Raw genomic sequence first — 26721 nt, forward strand, 5'->3', positions numbered from 1 at the left:
TCAGATAAATACCCAGAAGTGAAATTGGTGGACTATTTGGCAGTTTTATTTTTAAATTTTTGAGGGACCTCCATACTGTTTTCCACTGTGGCTGCACCCATTTACAATCCCACCAACAGTCCGCAAGGGTTCCCTTCTCGCCCAGCCTCGCCAGCACGTGTGGTTGATTTGTTGATGACAGGTGTGAGGTCTCTCTGGGGCTTACTTTGCATTTCCCGGAGAAGTGAGGTTGGGGTACCTTCATGCCTGTTTACCCCCCACCCCACCCCACCCCGGTCTGTCCTCTTGGTAGGGATGTCTCTTCAGGTTCTCTGCCCAGTTTCTTCATTGGATTGGGTTTCGGGTTTGTTTGTTTTACGAGTTCTTTGCTTACAGATTTTGGATATTAACCCCTTATTGGATGTATCATTTGTGGACTACCTTCTCCCATTCAGTGGGTTGTCTTTTCCTTTTGTTGATGTTCCCTTCACTGTATAGAAACATTTGGTCTCTGATCGCCGATAAGGTTTTTAATTTGGGCTTGGAGCAGGGCCCTCCGGGGATGAGTGCAGCCGTTGTTCTAAACCGAGTTCAAGTAGATTTGGCCCAAACAGGTACAGAACCGCCAACCTTGGCTTCTTTTCATGCTGTAATTTGAGCAAAGGTTCTTAAGTTCTCATCAGCCATGTATCACCTGCGTGATTTTTACCATAGCTGAGAACCAGCCGAAATCTTACTGCTGTTCTTTAAGTGCATTATTATACTTAAATCTGTTTTGCTGCCATAACAGCAAATGACAAGATTTCATTCCTTTTTGTGGCTAATATTATATTTTACTTTAATATAGTCCTATTTGTATACTTTTCTTTTTTAAATATATATATATATATATATATATATATTTCAGAGAGGAAGGGAGAGGGAGAGAAACGTCAATGGTGAGAGAGAATCATTGATCAGCTGCCTCCTGCACACCCCACACAGAGATTTCCTGACCGGGAATCGAACCGTGATCTCCTGGTGCAATAGATTGACGCTCAACCACTGAGCCAGCCGGCCAGGCTGTTTACTCTTCCTTGGTTCCCTTACCCGAGGAGCATATCCAGAAAGGTATTGCTGAGAGTGATGTCAGAGTTCACTGCGCATTTTCTCCTAGTTTATGGTTTCAGGCCTAACACTTAACTGTTTAACCCATTTTGAGTTTATTTTTGTATATGTTGCAAACACGTGGAGGTTCCATTTTGTGCTTGTATCTGTCCAGTTGTCCCAACACCGCTTACTGGAGAGCCGTCTTCACCCCATTGTATTTCCTTGCTGCCTTTGTTTAGGTTAATTGATTGTATAAATGAGAAGTTACTTCTGGGCTCTCTGTTCTCTCCCATCTGCTTTTGTGTCAGCACCGTACCGTCCTGATTATTGTAGCTTTGTAATGTAGTTTGCTCGCAGGAAGCATGATACCACCCACTTTGTCCTTTCTCAAGGGTTCTTTTGCTATTTGGGGTCTTTGTGATTCTCCATAGATTTTAGGGTCAGTTCTAATTCTGAGAAGGATGCCCCTGGCATTTAACTAGGGGTTGCATTGAACCTGCCTATTCCTTTAGGTAGTGTGGACACTTAACAGTGTTAATCCTTCCAATCAATGAGCAAGGCATAGCCTTCCATTTATTTGTATCTTGTTCAGAGCCTTTCTTCAATGCCGTATAGTTTTCAGAGTACAGACCTTTCACTTTTTTCGTTAAAAAAAGGCACTGTATTAGCTGCATTATCCAATAAGCCCCAAGATTTCAGTGGCTTAACAAGAAAATGTTATTTTTTATTCACGACAACACAGTTAAAGCTACAAGTTAGCAGTCTCCTCCGTGTGAGGTCGCAGGGGCCCAGTCCCTGACTCTGTGGCTTTGACCTCCTAGGGGACCGTGTGTGTCCAGCTGGTGCGAGGGGGGCGGGGAAGCAGCAGCAAGAGGTCTGAAAGCCGACAAGTGCTTCACGCTAAGCTGTGAGCTGCGGCAGAAAGGCAACGTGTGTGTGCCTTGTTCTCTCCTGGACCCGACCCTCAGTGTAAATCTGCTTGGCACAGAGCAGGCCGCCCACAAATACCTGCTTCAGAGTACTCAGCCCACTCCCCTCTCCTGGTTGGAGATCTAACCCTGAGGACCACAGGTGGGGAATAGGTGGGCAAGGGAAGCAAGACTGGACAGGAGCTTGAAGGGAGTGATGGGCAGAGTGTACACACACACACACACACACACACACACGCACATGTGCGCACACAGGCACACATGCATGCACATATGCAACGGCTCAGAACAGAAGGTATGTGAAAGCAGTAGGTCCTTTGTCTGACCATGGCTGTGACCTTAGAACAGCCTCAAAAATGCAAACCACTCCCCTGGCTGGTTTGCTCAGTGGTTAGAGCATCAGCCTGCAGACGAGTCGTGGGTTCAATTCCCAGTCAAGGGCACATACCTCGGTTGCAGACTCAATACCCAGCCCTGGTTGGAGTGGGTGCAGGAGGCAACCCGTCGATGTGTCTCTCACATCAATGTTTCTCTCCCCCGCTCCCTCCTCTCCACTCTAAAAAGTAAACATTCCCTTCTTGTGCATAAACATCACACATTTAAGACCCTGTGCAATGAGGGGTTTCAGCAACACACCCCTCGGGTCACAGAAAGGGCACCTCCCATTTCTGGGGGGAGAAGGGGCTACTTTCTGAGGCCGCTTCGTGCTGCTTCAGGTTTTGCCGATTCCTCCGCGCCTCAGCCAGGCCTGTGCCGTGCGCTCCCTGCTGCTGTTCAATGGGGCCATTGTCCCTCCGGTATAAATGTGCCATCACGCTTTGCTGCTCTAGCGATACCAGCGTCTCAGGTAATATTTCTAAAGAACAGACAAGAGCAGCCGGTCCGCGGGGCTGTAACGGAGCAGGCGTGGGTTTCAGGTCTGAAAGCGACACTGCCTCCCGCGGACCGCGCTTCCCTGGGGGGCGTGCTCACTGCCGGGGTCCTCGGCCTGGCCTGTGCGCAGTTCCCTGTCCAGAAACATGAGCCGCCGCTTCTGCCTGGGCATTCCCCAGGTTGGTTCAGCGACACCAACCCTTCAGCTCAGTTCTCAGCAGCCCTGTGTTGTCTTCGCACTGAGGCTGGTTTGAAATATGGCCCAGTTAGGACCTGGGCAGACCCTGAACCCCAACGGCAAGGAGGCGCCTGCTCATTTACCGAGCCTCAGACTAACCTGGTTTTTTAACTGAACTGTGACAACGGGGCTGTTTTAAACCAGACGCATCTGGTGAAGCACCGGCAGGGACCGGGGAGGGAGCACCCACCATGTCTGACGTGCACACCCTCCTCGCCGGGCCTGCCTCCACCAGCCCACCTGTCCGAGGGGGGGGGGGGGCGGGCGAGCGCAGCCCGAGGCCTGGCCCGCCGTGGCCTCTGCAGGCGCCGCCCCGGGTGACCCGCACTGAAGCCATGCGTGTCTTTCAGGTCCAGTATTTCTTCAAGATCCTGGACAACTAGCCGTGGAGACGGAGGAGCCGCGGCGCGGAGACGAGGACTCAGGCACGGGGAGCACGTTCATTCTTTTATTGCCCACTGTTTGAGCCCGACCGAGTACAGGATGAACAAGGGCGCTGCAGTCTGCGCTAGCACACACGGGGACAGGAGGTGGCTGCGGACAGCACGGACACGTCTACGGGCTGCTGCGTTGCTTTCATAAAGTCCAAAATAAAGGTTTATTTTTCAAACAAGTGACTTTGGTTTATTTCATACATTACACTTTTTCTTGCAGAAAAAAAATAAAATTGTACAACTGCATAAATATAAAATTCTTCCACCATGACAATGGTTAACACATTCATGAAGACACAGCACCAGCACGTGATGCCTCAGAGAAAGGAAAGGAAAACGCTCAAAGCAAACACCTGGGCTGATCCCGGCCGGCGATGGCGAGCCCGCTCTCCTCCGGCGTCAGAGCGCGGGGACAGGGCGAGGGCAGCCAGCGTTCCCCACGGCACAGCACACCCTCCCCGTCCGTGTTCCTCCTAGTGCAGCCCTCCACGACAGCCCCCCAGCCCCGGGGGAGAAAGACCTAACACCACAGGAGAGACTATGGAGTGTGTGAAAACGCTCACAGGTGGGTCTTTATCTTTGAAAGAGCCAACCCCCACCCCCCAAAAAAAGTACCATGCCAGTTTCATTCCCATTGCATATTTACACCTTGGACAGCAAACTTGCTCACAGAAAGTAGAAAACAGATACGATAAAACATGGCTTGAAAATGACCGGCGTGCGCGCCCGCGGGACGCGCACGAACTGAAATGCGCACGCAGCAATGCTCGGGGCAGGAACACTGCTCACCACGGTCAGTATGGAATCATAATTTACAGTAAAAATGGGCACGTCCCAAGGCTCAATTTGTATTTTTTTCTTTTGTCATTTACAGTAGAATAAATATTTTGTTGCTATTGCTACACTTTAAATTTACATTCTAACCTATGAAATGCGGAAAGCTAGTGTGAAGCATAGAGATTAAGTGTAGGTCCCATACGTATGACAGTTTGTTCAAGACTAGTAGGTTGTTTTGTATCTTTTTCTTAACTCTTTAAATGGCTAGTGGGAAAGGTTTGTGCTTGTGATCAGCTCTTAACTTCAATCTTTACATCGAAGCGTCCCTGAAAGCGGTCTTTCTCGCTGTACCCGATGTTCTCCCCGTACGCCTTACACTCGACGCGCACCTCCGTGTCCAGGGTGAGGTTGGTGAACTGCACGGCCAGCAGGGGCTGCAGGTACTTGGGCTGCAGCAGCCTGCCGTAGTAGGGGTAGTACTGCAGCGGGAAGCCGGGGTAGTTGCCCAGGCCGAAGTACTCCACGTTCCCAACCTTATCCTTGTCCTCGTCCCGCTAGAAACCGAACGGAAACGAGACGTTACAGGCGCAGGTGCGGCATGGGGCTTGTTCTCACACGCACCGGGCCCTCGGGTCCTCGGGAAGTGAGCCGACGCTGACACGGGGACGCGGCCCGAGGACACTGGGACAGGGTCTCACAGGCAGCGACACGGACGGTCTGTAAAAGCCGCCTTGAGAAATGGTCCCGTCGGAGGCGATCGTCCCGCACACGTGGGAACAGCGCCCACCAGTGCTGCTCAGCACAGGCCCGAGGGCAGGGCGGGACACGGCTCCTCACGCGCCTTTCCTTCCCAGGAAAGGTGTCCGTGTCCTCTCTCGCATTGCTTCTAAACGAGCCACCAGGCACCTGCTCTCAGGTCTACAGGGAACATGTGCTGAGTGTTACCCTGAATCTGCCCATATTTTTAAAAGAAAAACCGAAGACAGTTTTTTATGTGAAATCACCAATTAAAAAAAAAAAAAGGTTGGGCCCTGACCAGTTTGGCTCAGTGGATAGAGCGTCGGCCTGTGGACTGAAGGGTCCCAGGTTCGATTCAGGTCAAGGGCATGTACATTGGTTGCGGGCACATCCCCGGTGGGGGGTGTGCAGGAGGCAGCTGGTCGATGTTTCTCTCTCATCAATGTTTCTAGCTCTCTATCCCTCTCCCTTCCTCTCTGTAAAGAATCAATAAAATATATTTTTAAAGAAAAAAACGAAAAAAAAAAAAGAAAGGTTGGGCTCCACTTTTCTCACCCCCGATGGGACCAGAGAAGCCGTGTGGGCTGGTCCCCTCTCAGCTCCACAAACGACATTCCTCCCACCTGATCCAATCCACATTTCCCGCTTCTTCATCCGGGGGAATGACACGCGGTTTCACTCTTTGACATCTTCTGTTCTTTTAAGAAGTTCTACTCCATAGTTACAACTTGACTGACACAGACTGCATGCAGGAGCAATGTTTCTTAGGTCCCATATTAAAGTTTTACCTCTAATTCCAACAGCCTCCCTCAGCTCCTGTCTCCCCTCGGCCCGCCCCCGCCGCGCCCCCTCAGTAAGCGCCAGCCCTCACCTTGCCGGTGCACTGGACGGGCAGGACATAGGGGTTGTACTTCAACATTGGAAGATTCTCCAAGGTCTCATTCTTGGGAGGCTAAAAATAAAACCCACATTGGTCAGTAATTTTGTAAATAACTTTTAATGCTCCCTCCCTCCAGCATGCCCTCCAGTGGGGGCACTTCCTCCCCTCCAGTGGGGGCACTGCCTCCCCTCCAGTGGGGGCACTGCCCGGGCATTCCCGCTGTGAGGGACGCCCAGTCTACACACGGGTAGGGGAGCCCTGCCCTGAATGACGGGGTCCAGGAGGGGTCCATCCTTGAAGGGGCCCGAGCACGCTTTGAAAATGACTCCTTCTCGACACGCGATGCACACACACAGCCTCGCGTGCAGTGAGACAGAAAGGGAGGACCGCCGGCACTGACACTCTGGCCTAGCCGCTGCGTGAGACCAGAAAGGAACGATCCAGACTGGACTCGGAACGCCCTGCCAGCAACCCCTGCAACGTTAACCAGGAAGACAACACTGGCGGACAGAAAGGCCAGGTTCCAGAAACGAAGTGAGCTTTGGTCATGACTCGGCGGCACCGCGGTCGATCCCATCAGGACGAACACGCCCTCCCAGCAGCGGTGCCCTCGCAGGCGGACCAGGGTCCTGCCGGTGGCCCGTGCTTGTGGGGGAAGGAAGGCAGCGTTAGCCGTTCATGGGAGAATACGGTCACCCGTTCTATAAAAGCAGAGGCACCTGCCACCCCTCGGACCCCAGGACGGCCCCCGTCGGAGGCGCAAGCCAACAGCCCCGTCATCAAGTTCCACTCAGGTGGTATTCAACGTTAATTCTGCGAGGGAATCCTCGTTCAGGAAAATAAACCGTTCTTTCAGATTACCGGTTAGTTTTTAAAAATACCCGGCTCTGAGAGTACCGAAACCAGCGTATGGCTCTGTGTGCAGGTAGCTTGTAAATTTAAAGATACCCTTTCCTATTTCTACTCAGAAAGAGTTCACGCTATAAAAGCCGTTCTCTGGAGCTGAGTACAGGGTGCAGAACGGTCACCCGCTGACCTGGGAACCCGCCCCCCCGCCCCCCCCCGCCCGAACCCCTGCAGAAAGCCAGACCAAGGAGAAGCTGCGGAACCTCAAGGTGGGCCCCAAGGTTTCAGGCTGCGCTACTGGCTGCGCCTCAAAAGCCCTCGCTGGTGCCCGCTCACACTGCCCCACGCTCCGCCACACGTCTCTGCTCCGCTGGTGCCCGCTCACACTGCCCCACGCTCCCGCTCACACTGCCCCACGCTCCGCCACACGTCTCTGCTCCGCTGGTGCCCGCTCACACTGCCCCACGCTCCGCCACACGTCTCTGCTCCGCTGGTGCCCGCTCACACTGCCCCACGCTCCGCCACACGTCTCTGCTCCGCTGGTGCCCGCTCACACTGCCCCACGCTCCGCCACACGTCTCTGCTCCGCTGGTGCCCGCTCACACTGCCCCACGCTCCCGCTCACACTGCCCCACGCTCCCGCCACACGTCTCTGCTCCGCGCAGCGCGGCCCGTCTGCGCCCGCCGGGGAGGCGCGGGACTCGCCTTGGGTTTGAAGCCCAGGATGCGGTTGAGCTTGATGAAGACACAGGGCTTGCCCTCCTTGTAGCCGTAGGACTCGTCGTTTATCCCAGAGCAGTTGCCCAGCCACTCGAGCTTGAACCTGCAGACCTTCCGCTCGCCGGGGTCACTGTCGAAGGCGCCTCGGTCTTTGAACTCACTGGGCACACCTGGAAATGCAAGCGCATGGGCACCCGTCCCCCACTTCCCGGCCCGGCTCAGCGGCCGCTCCGCCCGGAATGCCGTGTCTGGGCTCAGCCCGGTTCCCAGCACACCGGTGCCGGCACACAACCCCCACCAGGGCCCCGGCGTGCTCGGTAAGGAGCTCATGACAGCTGGTCTCTGGCAATGTTTCTCCGCCTTAAATAATGGATGACTCAGCTGTCGGGAGCTCGAGGGGAAGCTGGATCGCCCGTCACAGCCCGGCCCCGCGGAGGGCGGACGGCACAGTGAGAACCCAGGGGGGAGGGTCCCTCATCTTCAGGACTGGGAGGCCTGGGGCCAGGATCTCCTGGGGCTGTGCCTCGGATTGGCAGGTTAAACAGGAAAGAGGGAAAGAATTGGTTTGCTTCCTTTTCAACCGCCACTCAAGGTTTTCTAAAAACGTTCTTTCGGATTTGAGTTCTTTGCCTTTCACAGCTGTGAGTTCTTACAAATTCTTTCAAATGAGAAGTTTCGTTGGAGCATTTTTTCTTATTCCTCATACCAAACCCAGAGAAAGAAGAAAAGAAATGTACATTTCAAAGTCGGTACAAAACATCCTGCAGAATACTGAGGCAAATATAATTTATATTTATCTTCAAGGTCACAAATTAACTATTTTCCCTTCCCATGGTAATGTGCCTCAGTTCAATCCATCAGGCCTTCTAAGTTACTGCAAAGTGAGATGAAAACTTAAATTCTAAAGAGAAAAACGTGGTGAAACGTTCCTTTAAACTAGTGGATCTTTCTTAAAGGACTTACAAGGGCAGCCGCCCTCCTCGTGGGGAAGGGACCCCCTGCCGGCAAAGGTGGGACTGCTGGGTGCTGGGGGGGGATCGGAAGGACTGGCGTGGCGCCACCAGCCAGAGGCGTCCTGTGTGGTGGGAAGCCAGCGCGGTTACAGATGGTCCCGCCAAGGGCCACCGGGAGGAAGGCCCTGTGCCTCCGCAGGGCGGGTGGGAATCTGGAAATACAGGCAACTGCACTTCTCAAAAGCCATGGGCCCTGTGGCTACAATGTTTCCTCCACTGCATCCAGGCCTGAGCCATAGAAAGTCTCCCTGCTTCAGAAACACACACAATGGCCCTGGCCTGGTCGCTCCGTTGGCTGGAGCGTCATCCGGTACCCCGAAAGGTTGTGGGTTCGATTCCCGATCAGGGCACATGCCCAGGTGGGAGTTCAATCCCCAGTGGCTGGAGCAACCAATCAATGTTTCTCACTCGCATCAATGTCTCGCTCCAGCCCCCCTTTCCTCTCTCTCTCTCTCTCTCTCTCTCTCTCTCTCTCTAAGAAACCAATTTTAAAAATGGCCCCTCAACATGACCAGAGAGCAATCTCTCATTATCCCAGGAGTGTCGTCCAGTGCTTAAATGACAGAAACGGGGATGGAATGAGCCCACCCAGCAGCCAGAGTGAGTGACTCACTGCCGCAGTCTTCGAAGATCATGTCGTCCTTCTGCGCCGAGTCCTTGTACTTCTCCAGGAAGCGGACGATGTTCAGCACGTACGGCTCGTAGCTCTCGGGCTTGCTGGGGTGGAAGGAGATCTCGGTCTTCTGGATCTGAGGGATCTGTGTCAGTCCTGGCCCAGGCAGAGGCAGAAACACAGACCATCACCGGCGAGAAGCAAGTCAACCGAGAGAATCCACGGACGGCAGACTGTCCGCGGACACCCCCCCTGCTCACCCCGCCTGCCTAAAGGGACGGGTTCGATCTCCACTCGGGAAACCACTCGGCGTCCAGAACAGCGTACCATTTCATGATCGGCGCTGTCTCCATGTTATGAAAGCACTTCTTGCACAGAGAGGTCAAGCACTGGGCCCAAGGTCACAGGGGAAGCGGTGGGACCGGGGTTCCAACCCTACCACGCCAGCACCCAAAGCCGGTCCCCTGCCCCGCGGTCCCTCGTGCGCACACGCCACCCCGGCTCGGTCTGCGCAGGCGCCCTCCCGCCTCACGGCGGGCCTTACCCCCCGGGTCTCCTCCTGCCAGTGAGGTCAGGCCACTCCAAGCCCTACAAGACACAAGACTCCAGCCTACCCCACAGACATTTCTCCGGCTCAAACCCTGAGCTGGAGGGTCGGGATGGATGCGAGGGACCTGCTTTCCACTCCGGAGTGAGTGGTTATTCTGAGCAGGGTAAAGGTCTCAGCACGCGCACCCGGGGCGCCACGCTTCACCCGGGCCTTAGACTGTCATTTCCGGAAGACTCTGCCCTCACCAGACTCCTAGCCAGACGTGTGCACAGCAGCGCCCGGCCCTCCCAGGGGCCCCGGGGAGTGCCCGTCACAGTGGGATTCTGTCCCGGATGCAGGTGAGTGCAAGATGCCTGGCCACACCAGAAATCCAGATAAGCCACAAGGAACTCTGACATAAGCATGGCCTACATGCTACATGGACACGTACTACATACATTACATGGGACACCACCTAAAAGGTCACCTGTAATTGATCTTTAGCTCAAATGGAGCTGCACCTCCCGTATTTTTATTTGCTAACCTGGCAACCCACCTCCTAGACCTGCCCGATCTTCCACAGGCTGATGAGAACCTGAAGGAGCCGGGGACGCAGCTGTCAACGGGAGGGAGGGAGTCCAGGGGAAGTCAGCAGAACTCGCTCATAAAAACAAAACGTTTTAAGTCTTTGCTTAAAAATAAAGGAAGGTTACTACAATTAAGATAATTTTTAGACCCTGGCCAGGTGGCTCAGTTGGTTAGAGTATTGTCCCAACACACCAAGGTTGCAGTTTGATCTCCGGTCAGAGCACATACAAGAATTAACCAGGCAGCCGGGCAGGCATGGCTCAGTGGTTGAGCATCGACCTATGAACCAGGAGGTCACAGTTTGATTTCTGGTCAAGGGCACATGCCTGGGTTGTGGGCTCAATCCCCAGTCGGGGGTGTGCAGGAGGCAGCCGATCCATGATTCTCTCTCATCATTGATGTTTCTATCTTGTTCTCCCTCTCCTCTCCCTTCCTCTCTGAAATCAATATAAAATATATTTAAAAAACAAAACAAAAGACTCAACCAGGCAGTACATGGATGGTGGAACAATTCGATGTTTCTCTCTCCCTCTAAGATCAATAAATAAAACAAAATAATCTACATTTTTTAAAATGCTCCCAAACCATAGAAAATTATATGACCAAAGGAATTATAATGTCCCCTGAACAATCTTTCTACAATAAACTGGGAAAACTGGCTGTGGGATTTGTGCTCAGAGGCCCCTGGGTACCGTTGACAGCTACCCACAGAGATGAAGAGGGAAATGAGCCCGGGTGAGGAGGGGCTCTCCGGGGACCTGGGCCTGGGCCAGGTGCCTGGGCCCCGCCCCACCGTCGGAAGGCCTGTGAGCGGTGGCCTAACTGGTCTGAACTGCAACAAGACACTGAAGTCGAGGTGACCTTCGTGGCCCCCAGGAAACAGGCAGCCAGGGCCAGAGGTGTCACCGAACCCGGGAGAGTGGGGTCCTCCCAGAGCAATCGGAGTAGGGGAGTGGGGTCCTCCCAGAACAATCAGAGTGGGGGCGTGGTGTCCTCCCAGAACAATCGGAGTGGGGGCGTGGTGTCCTCCCAGAACAATCGGAGTGGGGGCGTGGTGTCCTCCCAGAACAATCAGAGTGGGGGCGTGGTGTCCTCCCAGAACAATCGGAGTGGGGGAGTGGGGTCCTCACAGAACAATCGGAGTGGGGTCCTCCCAGAGCATCTGGAGTGGAGGAGTGGGGTCCTCCCAGAACAATCGGAGTGGGGGCGTGGGGTCCTCCCAGAACAATCGGAGTGGGGACGTGGCGTCCTCCCAGAACAATCGGAGTGGGGTCCTCCCAGAACAATCGGAGTGGGGGCGTGGGGTCCTCCCAGAACAATCGGAGTGGGGGCGTGGGGTCCTCCCAGAACAATCGGAGTGGGGGCGTGGGGTCCTCCCAGAACAATCGGAGTGGGGGCGTGGTGTCCTCCCAGAACAATCAGAGTGGGGGCGTGGGGTCCTCCCAGAACAATCAGAGTGGGGGCGTGGTGTCCTCCCAGAAGAATCGGAGTGGGGGAGTGGGGTCCTCCCAGAACAATCGGAGTGGGGGCGTGGCGTCCTCCCAGAACAATCGGAGTGGGGGCGTGGGGTCCTCCCAGAACAATCGGAGTGGGGGCGTGGGGTCCTCCCAGAACAATTGGAGTGGGGTCCTCCCAGAGCATCCAGAGTGGGGGGAGTGGGGCCGGAGGGTCACTCCCCAGGGCCCCGGAGAACTCAGACAAGGCCTCTGAGTCTGCGGACAGGGGCCTGGGAAACCCATCCCAGGTAGAAACCCACCCAGGATTCTGTGTGCTGGGGCAGAAATGGGCAAGACCAGCAGGCAGGGCGGAGAGTCCCCGGCTGGGGAAGCAGAGGCAGGAGGGTGGTCACAGAGGGGAGCACAGGAGAGCGGCCTCCCGAACCTCAGGGACGGATGGGGAGCGTGGGGAGGACTGGCCGGCAGACCTAAGGGACCTCAGGGTGACTGGTGCCACCATGCCGTCCACAGGCCATCAGCAGAGCGGGTGACACAGCAAAAACCAAACTGCTAACAGAATGTCAGCGAGCCTGGGCCGAGCTTAGGGAGCCTCGGACAGTCAGAGCGGAAGTGAGCCCCGGAGCCCGATTGGGTGGAGGTAACCCCAGGACCTGAGCTGCGAGGGGAGTCCCAGGTCAGTCCCAGCTCACGGCCCCTCTGGCCTGGCTCCCTCACCGCCCCTGCTGCTCACCTGCACCCACCCCTCAGGCTCTCCCAGACCAAAGCGGGCAAGGAGGGACCTGCAGACGCCTTCCGTTCCCCGTGATGCCGCCAGGGTCTCTGCCCAGACCCGGGACAGGCGGGAGCCACACACCAGCTGCCCCGTCAGCGCCTGGGCTTCACCCCCGGGCGCCGGCCCCGGGCGCCCTTCATCCCGGAGGGCGCGGCCCAGCGACATCCGCGCTCACCCGGGGCTCAGCCCTGCGATGAGCAGCCAGCGGCGCCCCTGTGCTCAGCACCTCAGGCCTGATCTCCGCAAATGCGGATGCGACTACATGCAAACGGCACCAACGGCCAGAGACAACTTGTCTCCATCTCCCCAGAAGGGGGCAAGGAGCAATGACAACCCAGGAATGGAATCACACGTTTCCCGAGCCCGAACCCCCCGGGCAGCATGGCGCACAAGCCACGCCTGTCCAAGCCTATAAGACAGGAGAGAAATGCAGATGGAAGGTTCTGGAAGAATCCTGACTTTGTCCTGTGCAGAGAAGCACCAGAAACTGGTGACACCAGGAAGCTGGAGGCGACAGGGACCACTGAGCGCGGAGTGGGAATCCTGTGGCGGGTCAGACCTGGGCGGAGGCCTTCCCGGCGGAGCCTGGGTGTGAGGGGCGGGGGCCGAGTCCCCAGGGCAGAGCTGAGTCCCTCTTCCACAGCTGGAGCTTCCCTCGCGGCCTCTGAGGCCTGAGCTACCGGCACAAGCCTCGGTGACCTCCTCCCGGAAAAGCCACTTCTCCTGTGGACGTTCCCAGAAAGCAGCACCAATGGTTTGGGTTTAGGTCACGCGGTCGGCTCTCCTGAACCCTCCCCTGAGGAGCACAAGACAAGCGCTCTGCTCTCCTCCCAGGTTCGGGAGGTCTCCCTGCCACCCCGTCGGCCCTCCTCCAGGGCCTGCGGTGGAGGGCTCGCTCCTGAAGCCACCGGGGTCCCCGTCCGCCTGGACAGCCTTAGCTCGGCGACTCAGGCCTCCGAGCGCTGGGAACGCATTCCCCTTCTCACAGTGACTCCCCCAAAGCAGTCACACCCCCAGGAGCCGAGGAGGCCCCGGACCCGCCGTCTACATCCTTTCAGCTACCTTGTCATTCTCAGACGAATGGGGAGACAGAAAGGAAGGGGCGGGACCGGGCAGCCGTTCACCGTGGGCCCCACGTGGGCCGGTTCTCCTTCCTGGCCTCCACCCGCTGCCCCCTCCGACGGCTCGTCCCGGTGTGGACAAGGACGCGCTGTCTGCGGTGGTCACTCCAGACCGACAGCAGGACACCCAGCCTGGCTCGTGGTTTCAGGTGAGAGTCCAGGAAACAGCTGACCTGCGGCCCCTCCGTCTCCGGACTGGCGTTAACCGTGCTGAGCTCTGCACGGCTTTGCAAATGTGACCCTCTGCCTTCAAGTACGTCTTGATTATAACTTAATGGAGCCCCTAAGAGGACTGACGTGATCATTAGGATGTGCAGATTTTAACATCTGGCTTCTAATGCTGATGTCAGCTTCCCATAGGATTTGGAAACCACGTGCCTCGCACTGGTCCTCGGCCCTGAGACACAAGGTGTTAGTGGGTGTTCGTAACCCGAGGGGAACGCAAGTCCGAGAAGGGAAAGGAAGGAGAAAGAGGCTTTTCACTGAGAAAGAAGGATTTTGTGTCCATTAGGTTTATAAAATGTATCAAGTTGATAATTTCTCAACCTACTCGTGAGTGTGAAGTATGTGAGATCGCAGCCACGGAACCTCGTAGCGGTGACTCACGTGAAGCCCGGAGCACAGCGGCGGGCGCCTGCCGAGCGGTCCCTCTGGCACGTCACAGACCCAGGACCGCGGCCGACCAGCGTGAGGGTTCTTTCAATTCACTGGAAAATTTTCTGGAAGTTTGTAGTAACTTGAAAAACTCACAGATGAATGGTATTTATGGGTCTTATTTGCCTCCGCAAGTTCAGGCAAAAATATTGTATTCTACAAATACTTTTTTTAAAATTAAGAAAAAGGTATGTCATGAATGCATAAAACATATGTATGTATTTTCTCTTCTGTATGATTTTCTTAATAACATCTTTTCTCTAGCCACTTTATCGTAAGCACGCAGGAGGCAACACATGTCACACACCAAATGTGTTAATGGGCTGTTTATGCTCTCGGACAGGCGTCTGGTCGGCAGGCGGCTATGAGCGGTGAGTTTGGGGGAGTGAGAAGTTAGAGGTGGGTCTTCCATTGCACAGGGGAGCCAGCGCCCTAACCCTCCTGTTGTTCAAGGTTCACCTGCACTCTCTCCAAATAAGCCTCCTTCTCCACAGAAACCTCAGGGAGGCACCCCTCTGACCACCAAGGGCAGAGAAACACTAGTCAACACAGCCACGGACACATTCCCTGCATATCCTGTCTCTCCTGTGCACCGAGAAGTAATTTTCAATAAAAAATGGGGGGTATATTTCATACACACACACACATACCTATGTACACATATACACCTACATACACATGCACACTCATATGTGTGCACACATACATGCAACAACCAAAATGTGTGCACACACATGTGCATGCATTCATATGTGTACACACATATACATGTGCATGTTCACACACTTGTATATATACATACATGTATGTCTACAAGGATGTATAGACTAACACAGGTGTACACATATACATGCTCACATTTGTGCACACACTTGCACACCTATGTATAGACTCACACATGTACATTTGCACACACGTGTACATGTACATGTGTGTGCATACATATGTGTGCATGCAGTTTCCCCTTTCAAATGCCACTAAGATATTTATGGGTTTTATTTTGCCTCCTCAAGGTCAGTATCAGTTTCCCTAACGGCACAGGAAGGGTAAAGGGGAAGCCAGCAGCCTTTGCCTCACCTCCCGCCTCAGGCTCAGCTTTGACAGTGACCAGGGACCACCCAGACTCAAGGCCCCTCTCCAGGCAGCTCCCTGCGGCCCCCTCCAGGCAGCCCCCCATGACCTCCTCCAGACAACGGGAATCTGCCTCCTTTGAAAAGTCCTTGAGAGACGAGTTGCTGGACTGTCTTTGCAACCCATCTGGGCGTTCAACAGCCCTCGGTGGACGGGCCTCTTCCGTCCAAGATGAATGCCATGCTCGCTGGGCGGAGGCACTGCCTGGGCCGCACACGCACCCCCAGGTGAGCTGGGCAAGGCACCCGCGGCTGCCTGACAGGCACATGGCTCCCCAGGGGCGGCGCGGACAGTCTGTGCGGCTCCCGATGTGCTCCCCCCAATGAGGTCTGGCTCTCACAGCGGGAGATAAAAACCAAGAGGCAACCCCCAGCCTCTTACGTTAACTCTGCCCCGTCCGGGCCGAGCTGAGGGACAAGCACAGCCGTGTGTCTGCCTTGCCTGGAACAAAACAAACGCTGGCCGAGGGGCCGATGTCCTGAAACAGGACACCGCGTCAGACCTGGTGTTGACTGTGTCTATTCATGCGTGGAGGTGGGGAAAGGTATGCTTTTCTGCTCGGAAGCCACTAGAAAATACTTCCCTACCCCTCCTTCCCCCCAACTCGTTTGCGTCACATCGGCCCTCGGGTCACGAGATTACTAGGATGAGGGCACTGAGGCAGCCGCCCCCACATTGCACCACCTGGGGTCGGAGGCCCTGAGGCCGGTGCCCTGTCCACCCCCCCCTCACCCCCCGAGCCTCCTGGTCTCTTTATCAGAGCAAGACCCATTTTTGGGGGCTCCAAGAACTTTTTACGCTAACCACCAGGCTTCCTGTGCACCCGAGTGGGCTTATAGGTTGTATCCTTGTCTTTAGAAATGAAGAAACAGCAACATGGGCAGGTGGGGACCCTGAGGGACAGGAACTGGAGTTTGCAGCCGCAACCCTTTACTTAGGAAATCCTGCCTTCCCCCACCCCCACCCCCACCCCCCAGTGCCACCCATCGCGGCCTGGAGCTCAGAGGGTCCATCAGAGAGGGAGGGGGAGGGGGCACGGGAGGCCGGTGTGTTTGTTCATCATTTCGGCTCACAGATCACAAACTGGTGCCGTCTCATCGGAAACGGCAGGAAAGCCCCTTCTTGGCTTTGAAGAAACGATTCCTCCAAAATACAACGGGCAAACGGTGCCAACCCCCCTGAGGTGTAAGGGAAAGGCCGTCGGCCGAGTGACATCGTCGGGAAAAAGGCAATTCTGATGGATGCGATGACGTCTCAAGAAACCACTCATCGGAGCTGGAGCGGCAGTGCCTCGGACCCTAACAGACTTGAAGACGAGATGTGCCCTTGGCCCTCAACACGCAGCCGAGGCCGCGGGAGGGGCTGTGAGGTCTGGCTCCGTCACCCTGTCCCCCACCTCGGTTCTGGTTACCGTCCTCCCACCAACGAGCCACGTGCCCTGAGCCCTCCGCACTTCAAAGCAAAACAAAGGCCACCCCCAACCTCGCGAGGAAGGACAAGAGTACAAGTTCATACCTGCTCAGCAGGAAGCCAGAGCTGGCTCCACCTTCCCTGGCCGAGCCACACACAGGGACCTTCCTCATGCCACTGCTGCTCAATGAGCTGGGGGCGAGGACCCAGGGGCAAACCAGGGCTGGGCCTGGGGGCGTGAGCTGGTGAGCATGTGGGTCTCGGCCTGTCCAGAGCCCTCCCGCCGCATCATCGGGAGAGGACAGAGCTGACCACCACGGGACCCCCCTAAGAGGTCTGCCTGGGGCTAACCCCAGGGGCACGGGTATTCTAGAGGGAGATTACAGAACTACAATGTCATTTAAACTTACTTCGTTTCCCAAACATGCTTCCTATTCCAATTTCTCCCAAAAACTTTTCACAGAAAGCCAGGATTCTATTAACCTCAGGAAACGCGAGTGCATAAAGCGCCTCCGTTGTATCAGCCACAGCTCAGCCCGTCCGGGGGTTATGGAACGTGGCTGTTAATAGCTGCCTTTTAATGCCACCCGTTTGCCTTACCTACGCTTATTTAATCCTCCCAGGATAGCATTCCTATTTTGCAGATGAGAAAACTGAGGCTGAGTGAGGTGAAGCAGTGCGTGCGGCTGTGTCCAATTCCAGAGGCCGCCTTCCCTGTCAGGTCAGCGTTACTGTGCACGCAGGTGGAATGGCTCAGCACCGCATTCAGGTTGGGCAACGTGAAATTGCCACCAGCAGCCACTCTGACCCACAAGAAAGTACCGTATTTTCCGGCATATAAGACGACTGGGCGTGTAAGATTTTCCTGGGTTAAAAAGTGGTTTTATACACCGGAAAATATAGTAGTCCAATATATCTAATCCATTATATCTAATCCCATCAATATAGTCCAATATACCATATTTTCCGACGTATAAAATGACTTTTTAACCCAGGAAAACCTTATACGCCCAGTTGTCTTATACGCCGGAAAGTACAGTAATTTACTATGTCTCAACAGAACATCTCGGCCGAGGCTCTAGCCCGGGCCTCCCAGGCCAAGTGGGAGGTCTGCTCAGCACCCTACAGCAACAGCGCTTTGCAAGGAGCTCAGGATCGCCACAGGGCCGATGGCCACCACCGCCCAGGACAGTGGTCGGCAAACTGCGGCTCGCGAGCCACATGCGGCTCTTTGGCCCATTGAGTGTGGCTCTTCCACAAAATACCACGGCCTGGGCGAGTCTATTGAAGAAGTGGCGTTAGAAGAAGTTTAAGTTTAAAAAATTTGGCTCTCAAAAGAAATTTCAGTCGTTGTCCTGTTGATATTTGGCTCTGATGACTAATGAGTTTGCCGACCACTGGCCCAGGAACCTGGCCGAGGTATCTGTGTTCCCTTGACCTGCGTTTCATTTTGTAATCTAGTCCCGAGACTCGTGGTCAGCCTGTCGGCTTATCCAGCGTCAGAGACACGCAGGGCCCAGTGCTCTGCCCAGCTGCTTCCCTTGGCCACGGTCTCACGGTTCCGAGTGCACAGGGCGGGCCACGCCCAGCCAGGCCAGGCGGCTGCTAGACCTCCAATTCAGCCTCCATTTGTCCTCCATCTGTGACCTGGGCCCACTCGGGCACACTCATTAGGTTCGTTTGCTGAAAACTACAATTTTCCCTCTTTAAATGTCAAAGAGAGGCTTAGAGACATTGAGTTGAAGACCCAAAACGGCCAGGGTTTTCTTCTACACATTTGTTCCGCCTGCAGCCTGAAGGACAGCTTCGGCCGATCAAAGATACAGACCTGCTCTCCACGATGCCAGGAGGAGGGCGCGGGGGCCCCTGGGAGCACCTCAGCAGGCGGAGCTCTGCGACCTGGCCACCCCCTCCAGGCCGCCAGCGTTTGCAAAGGAATGCCACGTCCCTTGGCAAGGCCACGGATTGAGGGGGCTTGGCCTAGACTCCCCTGGCAAAGTGAAGGGCGAGGCGCGGAGGAAAAGGAGAGACAGAGAAACGACCAAGAACCCAGGTGACAGGCAGGGAAGCGGGAGGATGAGGCTGTGACTCAGCCAGAGGACAGGACCGCATATTTCCGAGATGAGCCACCGGCATTCCTGTGGGCCAGGGACCGCAATGGTTGCGAGGACGCTAAATATAGGCGCTAAGCATGTGCCTTCAGGAAGGGGCTGGACGAGGCGGGAGGGTGGCGGGAGGACCAGCGCCTCGGCCAGGGGTTTCCCAGCAAGGTCATCTGCAAGGTCACCTGCAGGATCCCCCTGGAAAGGCAGGTACGTGGTTTCCCCTTGAAAGTAGCAGCTCCTTCTGCACAGGACACGGAGGAGATGCGGAACGTCAGCAACGGCTGACTCCCAGAGTCCACACCTAAAGGACCATTTTCTAACTGTGGCACATGAGACAAGATGCTGGACTATCTGGTCAACTGTGATTGTAAATGTAAGAATTCTTCTAAAACAGCATCATTATTGAAAAATAGCTTTCAAATGGCAAACGAAAGGTCTGTACAAATTTAAACCAGGATTACTTATGCCCCCGTAACACTGGAACAGAAGAGGACGCAGGAAGACAAGCCACGCTTTGCTGTGGCGGACGTTTCCCAGAATCCCCTGCAGCCTCCCACAGACGCCCTCTCCTTGGGGATGTTGCTGGAAACGGGGTTATGAAGAGCAGGTTTAAGTAATTTTATATACTTACATGTTTTCTTTTTCCACTTCCCACATCCCCTAGACCTAAACGTATCTGGGAATATTGGGGTTTCCTGACATCAGACACAACTTGACGTGAGGCTAAAAGGCCCGCTCGCCACCTCCACATTCGGGGATGTTCTGAGTCCCTCCCACAGCCAAGGAGGTGGTGTGACGAGTCTGCAACGGCAGCCATACGGGACCGAGGCTGCTCAGTGCCCGAAGACAGCCCAGGACTGTCACCCCAACACAGCTGCTACCCAACAGCTGCCCAGGGACACTGGAGGGGACACGCCACGGCCACCCCCAAGGTCACCTATATGAGAACCTGGAAGTTATGCAACATTTCCTTCCCTCCAGGCCCTCCCGACAGTGACTCTTCAGAGACAGGACAGCCACGCCCGAGGCTGCACGCCCTGCCCTGCGAGCGGCGGGGGTGCCGGCCCTCGTGTGGTCCTGCATTTTCCAGAAGCTTTGGGAAGTCACGTTTTCAGAGCTAAAGGAGACAGTTAAACAGCAGTGGGTCCCAAAAGCCAGTAAATAGATGCTCACTAAACAGGTAATAATACTGAGAACAGAAGAGGGAGCTTTTGTTCAAGGTCAAACTGTAAGTCAGCAGCAGGTCGGGGAATGGACCCCTGAAACGCTGGCTCCTCCCGTGTGAAATCAGTTCGCCTTCGAAAACAGGAGCCAAGCGGTGTTTTAAAGGATTTCTCTGAGTCACAGTCCCCTCGAGACAGTGTATAAGAGCCCCCTAACAGCCTGTGGCCCACAGGGACCGGACCCAGGACGGAGGCCAGCTGGACCCCATGGCCAGTGGCGGGGGCGGGGAGCGGAGAGATGCCCCCTGTGGCCCGGCTCCGCCTGCAGCGAGGGCAGGAGCCGGACTCAGAGGGAAGCTGCTGCTTGTCCCCGCAGGCTGTGTCCTGCTGCCTCACGGACGGCTGTCAGAGAATCCGCCTCCACGGCCCGCCCCCCCCCAACCCCCTCGGGAAGCACTGAGCGTCCGCACGCTCACGTTACCTGGCGGGGCCACGCGGTCCTGGTAGGTGGGCTTAAATTCACTGATGGTGAGCAGCAGCACCTGGATGGTCCCGATGAAGATGCCGGCCAGGCAGCCGTAAAAGATCAAGTAGAACAGAAGGATCTTAACTGCAAGGAGAGCAGACAGAACAGATGCTGTGATGCAGTCACGTGCTCAGAACGCCCCTCGAATCTTCCCAGAGAAGCGTGCATGCCTTCCTCTCCTCCCCCCCGCCCGCCACCCCCGCACCTGTGCTGCAGGGCTCCTGCTCTGGCCCTGACCAGTATGACAGGCGGGGGGAGGAGGGTGGGGGGAGAGCCTCCATTGCGGTGTGCCTGTCAGGGGGGGTTGGGGGTAGGAGGAATGTTCAACTAGGACTAAGATTCTTTATAGGAAAAAATTGTATTCCCCAAATTTAAGAAACGTTCATGAAGGTCGCCCATGAAATCCAGGGCCCTGTCTGTGCTTCTGCAACGCGCTGCAAATGGCAGCCTCTTCCCGCAGAACCCTGTGCGGTGCCAGCTTACCCGCCACTTCCCTCTCACAGCCATGCCTCTGCTGCTCGTTCCAGCACACGGCGCTGCGGCCGCCAGGAGTGCCCAGGGCCGGCGGCTCTCCTGCTCGTCACTCGTCACTCACACCCAGGCTTCCCTCTGGGTGCACCAAACCAGAAAAAAAGAAAACGCAGCCCTGGCTGGTGTGGCCCAGTGGGTAGCAAGTCGGCCTGCGGACTGAAGGATCCCGGGTTCGATTCCGGTCAAGGGCACATGCCCGAGTTGTGGGCTTGATCCCCAGTAGGGGGCGTGCGTGCAGGAGGCAGCCCATCAATGATCTCTCTCATCATTGATGTTTTTATCTCTCCCTCTCCCTTCCTCTCTGAAATCAATAAAAAAGTATTTAAAAAAAAGAAAGAAAATGCACTAGTAAAAATGGCCAGCCCATTTGTATTTCATCCTCTGACTGCACCCAGAAGAATGACATGACTAATGTGAGCTGCATTTTCTTTTTCCCAGAACAGCAGAGGCTGAGATAGCTGAAGAAGCAAAAAAGCCAAAAACCCGGGCCGGAGGCTCCCTGAGCTATCAGTTACCGGTTTACCAGGATTACCTCCCGATTAGCCGCATGGTAACAGGCTGTACCAGGCGCGGCCCGGCCGCCTGCGCCAGCCAAACAGCTCATCGCGAATGCAAAGTGGGGAGCAGTGAGCGTGAGGTTACCATCTGCAACGTGACTGCAGAGGGGCCCTGCGTGGCGTCCAGAAAAGGTCCAGATCGCAGGCATGAGGTGCGGGGTCCTTGGGAACGAGCTACAGAACAAACGTGTTACTGAAAAGAAGTGGACGAGGGTGGTGAGAGGGATCTGTGTGTGTGTGTGGGTGCTGGGTGGGGTTGGGGGGGCATTAGCCAGGTCTCCATCCATTTAAAACCCCAGCTTTCCTATCAGCAAGTAATCCTACCAGAGAGTTGTTAAAATAAGCAAACCATGCCAAAAAAGCACACCAAAGTGACTGATTATGACCCTTTCAGAAGGGGTCCAGGCAGAGGCCAGCGAAGGCAAAGGCAAAGGCGGCCGAAGGCAGAAGTCAGCTGCCCAGCTCCGTCGCGGCCGCCCGGCCAGCAAGGGTTAAGCGCTGCTCCGTATCCAGGCAGCGGCAGGCAAATGGCAAGGCCGTGACGTCAAGAGATCTGGAAAATTTTTCCAGCGGCTGCTCCTGAGAGGTGCAAGGCGGTGCGGCACGGTCCGCGAGAACACGGAGCCTTTGCCCCCACCTCGGCCGTGCCCTTGGCTCAGCCACACTGGCTCCAACGCCCAGAGCCTTTCCAGACCTGCCCTCGGACCCAGAACCCCCACGCCAACCACATGGGGAGGTGCATAATGGAGGCTGCCATCTGCAACATGAATGCAGCGGGAGGGGGGGCTGGGGGGGGGGAGGCGGGGGAACAGGGCACGGGCCAGCCACTCTGATTGCACTTAAGATGCATGGGCCTAGGGAGGCGGGGGGAGGTGAGGAATTCCCCTCTTGCTCCGAGGTGTCACTTAGCAAAAGGTGCCCAGGTGCCTCGGCGCAGCCCCTGGGGTGGGGGGTGGGGGGTGGGGGTAACGCTGGTCTGGCGGGGCCTGCACTGGCCCCCGGGGGCTGCTCAGAGAGAGCTGGGCAAATGGCACCAGCCAGCCAGGGCACAGGGGGCAGGCTGTAGAGGCGTTTTTCTCTGCTGCAGTTTTTCTTCCTTTTAAAAAATACAGGTAATATAAAGGTTGTCCAAAGTGGGGAGGGGAGGACCCTTCAAAGGGGTCACAGGGAGCAGGAAACATGAAACCTGCGGGTCCTGTGAACGCAGTAAAGCAGGGTGGGAGGGGGGGGGCACGGGTGATGTGCATTCACTTAAAAAGGTGGGACTTCCTGCCAAGGTCTCCCAGCAGGTGCCGGGGAGGCTCGCGCCCCTGGGTGACGTCTACCTGCAGGCGAGACTGAGCCAAGGGCGCCCTGCCCGAGTCCCAAGGGCGCGTGCAGGCCGGGCTGCAAAGGTGGCCTTTCCCGGGGGAGGCCGCCGCCGCTGCCTCTGCTGCCGGGCCCTGACCTTTCCCACAGCGCCCGGCGCCGCGACATGTTGGCGCAGAGCAGACCCTGAGCTCCGGCCGGCACCTGCCCGGGAGCGAAGGAAAGGTGGGCCAGGCCACGGTCCCGGTGTCTGCGTGCCCATCCATTGTGCGGTGTGGACCCGAGACACAAACATTAACACATTCACTCCCTCTCCCTCCCTCCCCCTCTCCCCCGCCCCATTCTCCCACGGAGGTGCTGCCCCCTTAAATGTCGGCTTAGAGAACAAGCACTTCCATACAGCTTCACCCTCCAAAGCAAATATTAGTCTGCAATTGGAATGAGGAAAAAAATATATACTTAGTCAGGGAGGGGGGGACACGAGAGGGCAAATTTCGCAATATTCCCAGAGTCAATGCGGCCACGGCCCCTGCCAAGGCTGGAGACAGCCCACCAGGGCAGGGAGGTTCCGGGGAGTGGGAGAAGGGGGCCCCTCCGCAAGGCACCCCCACCCCCAGGCCTCCATCCAGTCACAGGGAGCTGTTCACGCCACACACCCTGACTGCCAGGTTCCCTCCGCGTTAGGACAACGCAGAGCCGCTATGGCAATCACCCACTGAAGAACAGTCTCCCCCGAACACAGGAAAACATAAAACACGAGCGAAGAGCCATCTCCGTGAAGATCTACATGTAACACGGCTCAGGGGCCCCGTGCTTCCCAGGGACACCTCGGGATGAGGTTTCACCTTGACTAACCTTGAAGGGTGATGCATTATTAACCCTTCACTTTTCAATCAAGAGGGGCCTACACCACAGGCTGCATTTTCTTTTTCTTTATGAAAAAACCATAGATTATGGCTTCTTCCATTTCAAAATGTCAGCCAAGCACTATTTCCCTGACTCATTCTGCTGATGCCCACAGCGTCTCCCAATCAGGACCCTCCGCCGGCCCCTGTCCGGGCTCCCTCGGGCTGCAAAGGGGTGCAGGTGGTGTCCATGATGGTGGTGGTGATGATACCAGAGGGGAGGGGGCAGTGATGCAGCAGGGGGGTCCCTCCCGCTCTCACTGCAGTCACGACTCAGATTTGCCTACAACTCTGCCCTTCAAAATGACCTTTAAACACACACACACACACACACACACACACACACACACCTATGTCACCCTCCAGGTGCAGGGAGGCAGAAGACACGTGTGGTATTTAATTTTCAATGGGGGTTGGGGGGGGGACGTATCCAGCTAAGCTACAGGCTGCCCAAAATCTTACACAATGACCTGCTTGTCTTTGTGCCATTTATTCCTGAGACAAACCCTTCACCATAATCCACTCGGCACCGATGCCGCAGCTCTGAGTGGACATGGAAACAACCAGACGTTGCGGTGATTCAGGGCCCCGGCGGGCGGTGCTGGCTGGGGGAGGTCGCGGGGGACTGGGCACCGCTCTGAAACACTGCAGTGGGGACGGTGCCCGCCCGCGCCCCAGGCACCTATGGAGGCTACAAGGCGCTGAAACACGCAGCCTCGCCGGCATTGCGCCCGATCACCCTCATCCTCACGCCTCCTGGTTGTTTTTTAAGGACCTGGGACATGACCGTTGGGAGAGACCCATCTGGTTTCCCATGCCTGACGGTTCCCAGCAGGGAAGGTCTCGATCGATAGACCGCAAATGACCAAAACCAGACCGCTACGGTGCGGAGCACCCTCCGCCTGCGCTCGGCCCCCACCCCGCGCCCGCGCCGGCTTCTCCGCAGTCCGCCCTGGGCGACCAGCCGCGGCGCGGCGCCTCCACCCTCCACGGCGCGCGGTGCGGTGCGGAGCGGAGCGGCCCGCGGGGGATGCGCCGCCCTAGAGACAGGCGCCGGGGGGGAGCCGCGGCCCCCGTACTTACACCAGCTGCCACCGGTCCTGCCCAGAAACTCCTTCTTCTCCGAGTTCCAAATGAATTTCTTCCAGCCGCCCTCCTCCTTGGCTTTTCCGCGGGCCATGGTGGCGGCTCAGCAGCTGCCGCGGGGCTGCAGAGGGACTGCGGCGTGCGCCCTGGGTCCGCTGCCGCTCGGCGCCGGCCGGGATCTGCGCAGGCTGCACCCGCCGCTGCCGCTGCGGCGCTCCGAGTGCCAGACGCGCCGCGGAGGAGCGGGAGCGAGAGCGAGAGGGGGGAGGAGGCGGGGGCGGAGGGAGGGACCGCGGGCTGGGCGGCTCCGAGCCCCGCACCTATTGGTGGGCACGCGGCCGCTCACGGGCTCTCTTTGGTCCACCACCCGCTCCTCTTGCCCTTGGAGCTCGGGGGGCTCCGGGAGCCCGCAGCTGCCACTCCTGCTGCCACCGGGGACGCGAACTGGGCCCCCGCCTCCGGTGACCTCTGCGGAGACGGCCGGGGCCGGAGAAAGTCAGAGGGAAGGACGGACAAACGGGCTGGCGCCGGGCACGACTGCGACGCCGCGAGCCCAGCAATTGGCGGAGGGCGCGCGCTCTACCTTTACTATATACCGCGCCGCGGCGCCGCGGGGCCCCGCCCACTAGCGGCCAAGCTGGCCAATCGCTGGCGCGGAGGGGCGGGGCCCTGGGGCGAGGCGGGGGGCGGGCGTGGGGCCGGCACAAAGGAGCCGCGGTGGCGAGAGGGGTGGGCAGGCGCGCGGGGGCGCGGAAAGGGGCGGCGGGGAGAGAGCAGGCGGCCCCGCGCAGCCCTCTCCTCGCTCCGGCCCGGCGCCCACCAGCCCCTCCGTCGTGCGGGGTCTTGCACCTGCGTCGCCCGGCGCCCCGCAGTCCCGTCCGCGCCCGCTCTCCCAGCGCGCTCCTGGCTTCCTCTGCCGCAGGTCCGCCCTCCTAGGCCCGGGCGGGTGGGGAAGGTCACTCCGGGACGCCTAGGAGTCGGGGACTCTGCCCAGCTCCGCCCCGCCTCCCCGCTCCTGCACCTGCCGCCCCCTGGGCGCTCCCCGCCGCTGCGGTTGAAGTTCCAGCCCTGCCCTCCCCCGGCTGCCCGGCTGCGCTCCGTGTGGGCGGCCCGAACCACCTCAAGCAGGACACTTGCCAGACCCACCCAGAGCGCAGCCGGGCCGCGGGGCCTGGAAGGTGGTGGAGGCCGACCGACCCCACGGAGTCTTCCTTCGGAGACCAATGGCACTGCCAGGCGATCCATGCTAGTCTAGACCCCGGCGACCCTGTCTGCACGTGACCCAGCCGCCGCGGACTCTCCGGGGTGCGGAGTCCCTGGCTGGCATGCTTTGGCGCCCCTTTGCGGGTCCCGACCCCTTCGTTTGGTTGTGAAATCCCTGGGACGGAAGGGATTGGGGAGACAGCTCAAATGGCCAGACGTTCCGGGCAGTCCTGGGCATGCGCTCCCCTCCCGTCCCTATTGCTGAAAAGCCAGACTCCTTGGTTTCATCTCCCCCACCTCCCGGAGCCCCTGAGCGGCTTCGCACGTGCCTCTCGGGGCAGTGACACAGCAGAAAGGCAGGGTGCTCTGCAGTCACCACAGGGGAGGGGCATCCATCCCATCCCAGGGCAACAGGGCCCCTCGGGGAGGATTCCCAGCCCCGTGTCCAGGAATCACCCAGTCTGGGGCACCTTTGTCTCCAAGGTCAACCTTGCAGGTCTGAGGATAAGCATGAACTGAATGGAATGCGCTCTTTCCCGCGAATCC

The 26721-nt window shown here is 57.1% G+C and overlaps 2 protein-coding genes across 2 annotated transcripts in view; one reads left to right on the plus strand and one right to left on the minus strand.

Annotated features, from left to right (window-relative positions):
* NME7 (NME/NM23 family member 7) overlaps positions 1-3556 on the plus strand; it is a 107497-nt gene extending 103941 nt beyond the window's left edge. The window contains exon 12 of the mRNA XM_028127830.2: positions 3459-3556. Coding sequence (XP_027983631.2) covers positions 3459-3491 — 33 coding nt within the window. The 3' untranslated portion in view covers positions 3492-3556. The remainder of the gene's footprint in view (positions 1-3458) is intronic.
* ATP1B1 (ATPase Na+/K+ transporting subunit beta 1) lies at positions 3543-25522 on the minus strand. The gene is made up of 6 exons (XM_054711699.1): positions 24970-25522; positions 20541-20669; positions 9130-9285; positions 7489-7673; positions 5929-6009; positions 3543-4873 (listed from the first exon to the last, which is right to left on the minus strand). The coding sequence occupies exons 1-6, from the start codon at positions 25064-25066 to the stop codon at positions 4610-4612; spliced, it is 912 nt and encodes a 303-aa protein (XP_054567674.1). The 5' UTR covers positions 25067-25522; the 3' UTR covers positions 3543-4609.
* Between the last annotated feature and the right edge of the window lie 1199 nt (positions 25523-26721).

This window comes from Eptesicus fuscus, chromosome 22, assembly GCF_027574615.1.
Source record: "Eptesicus fuscus isolate TK198812 chromosome 22, DD_ASM_mEF_20220401, whole genome shotgun sequence".
Classification (NCBI taxonomy): domain Eukaryota; kingdom Metazoa; phylum Chordata; class Mammalia; order Chiroptera; family Vespertilionidae; genus Eptesicus; species Eptesicus fuscus.

What these genes read in the sequence shown, in the direction of transcription:
- ATP1B1 (XM_054711699.1), bottom strand. Translation starts at nt 25,066, where the DNA reads ATGGCCCGCGGAAAAGCCAAGGAGGAGGGCGGCTGGAAGAAATTCATT. An exon ending in GGACCGCGTGGCCCCGCCAG is followed by an intron (nt 9,286 to 20,540) that starts GTAACGTGAGCG and finishes TGCCTGGGCCAG; the next exon opens with GACTGACACAGATCCCTCAG. An exon ending in GATCTTCGAAGACTGCGGCA is followed by an intron (nt 7,674 to 9,129) that starts GTGAGTCACTCA and finishes TTGCATTTCCAG; the next exon opens with GTGTGCCCAGTGAGTTCAAA.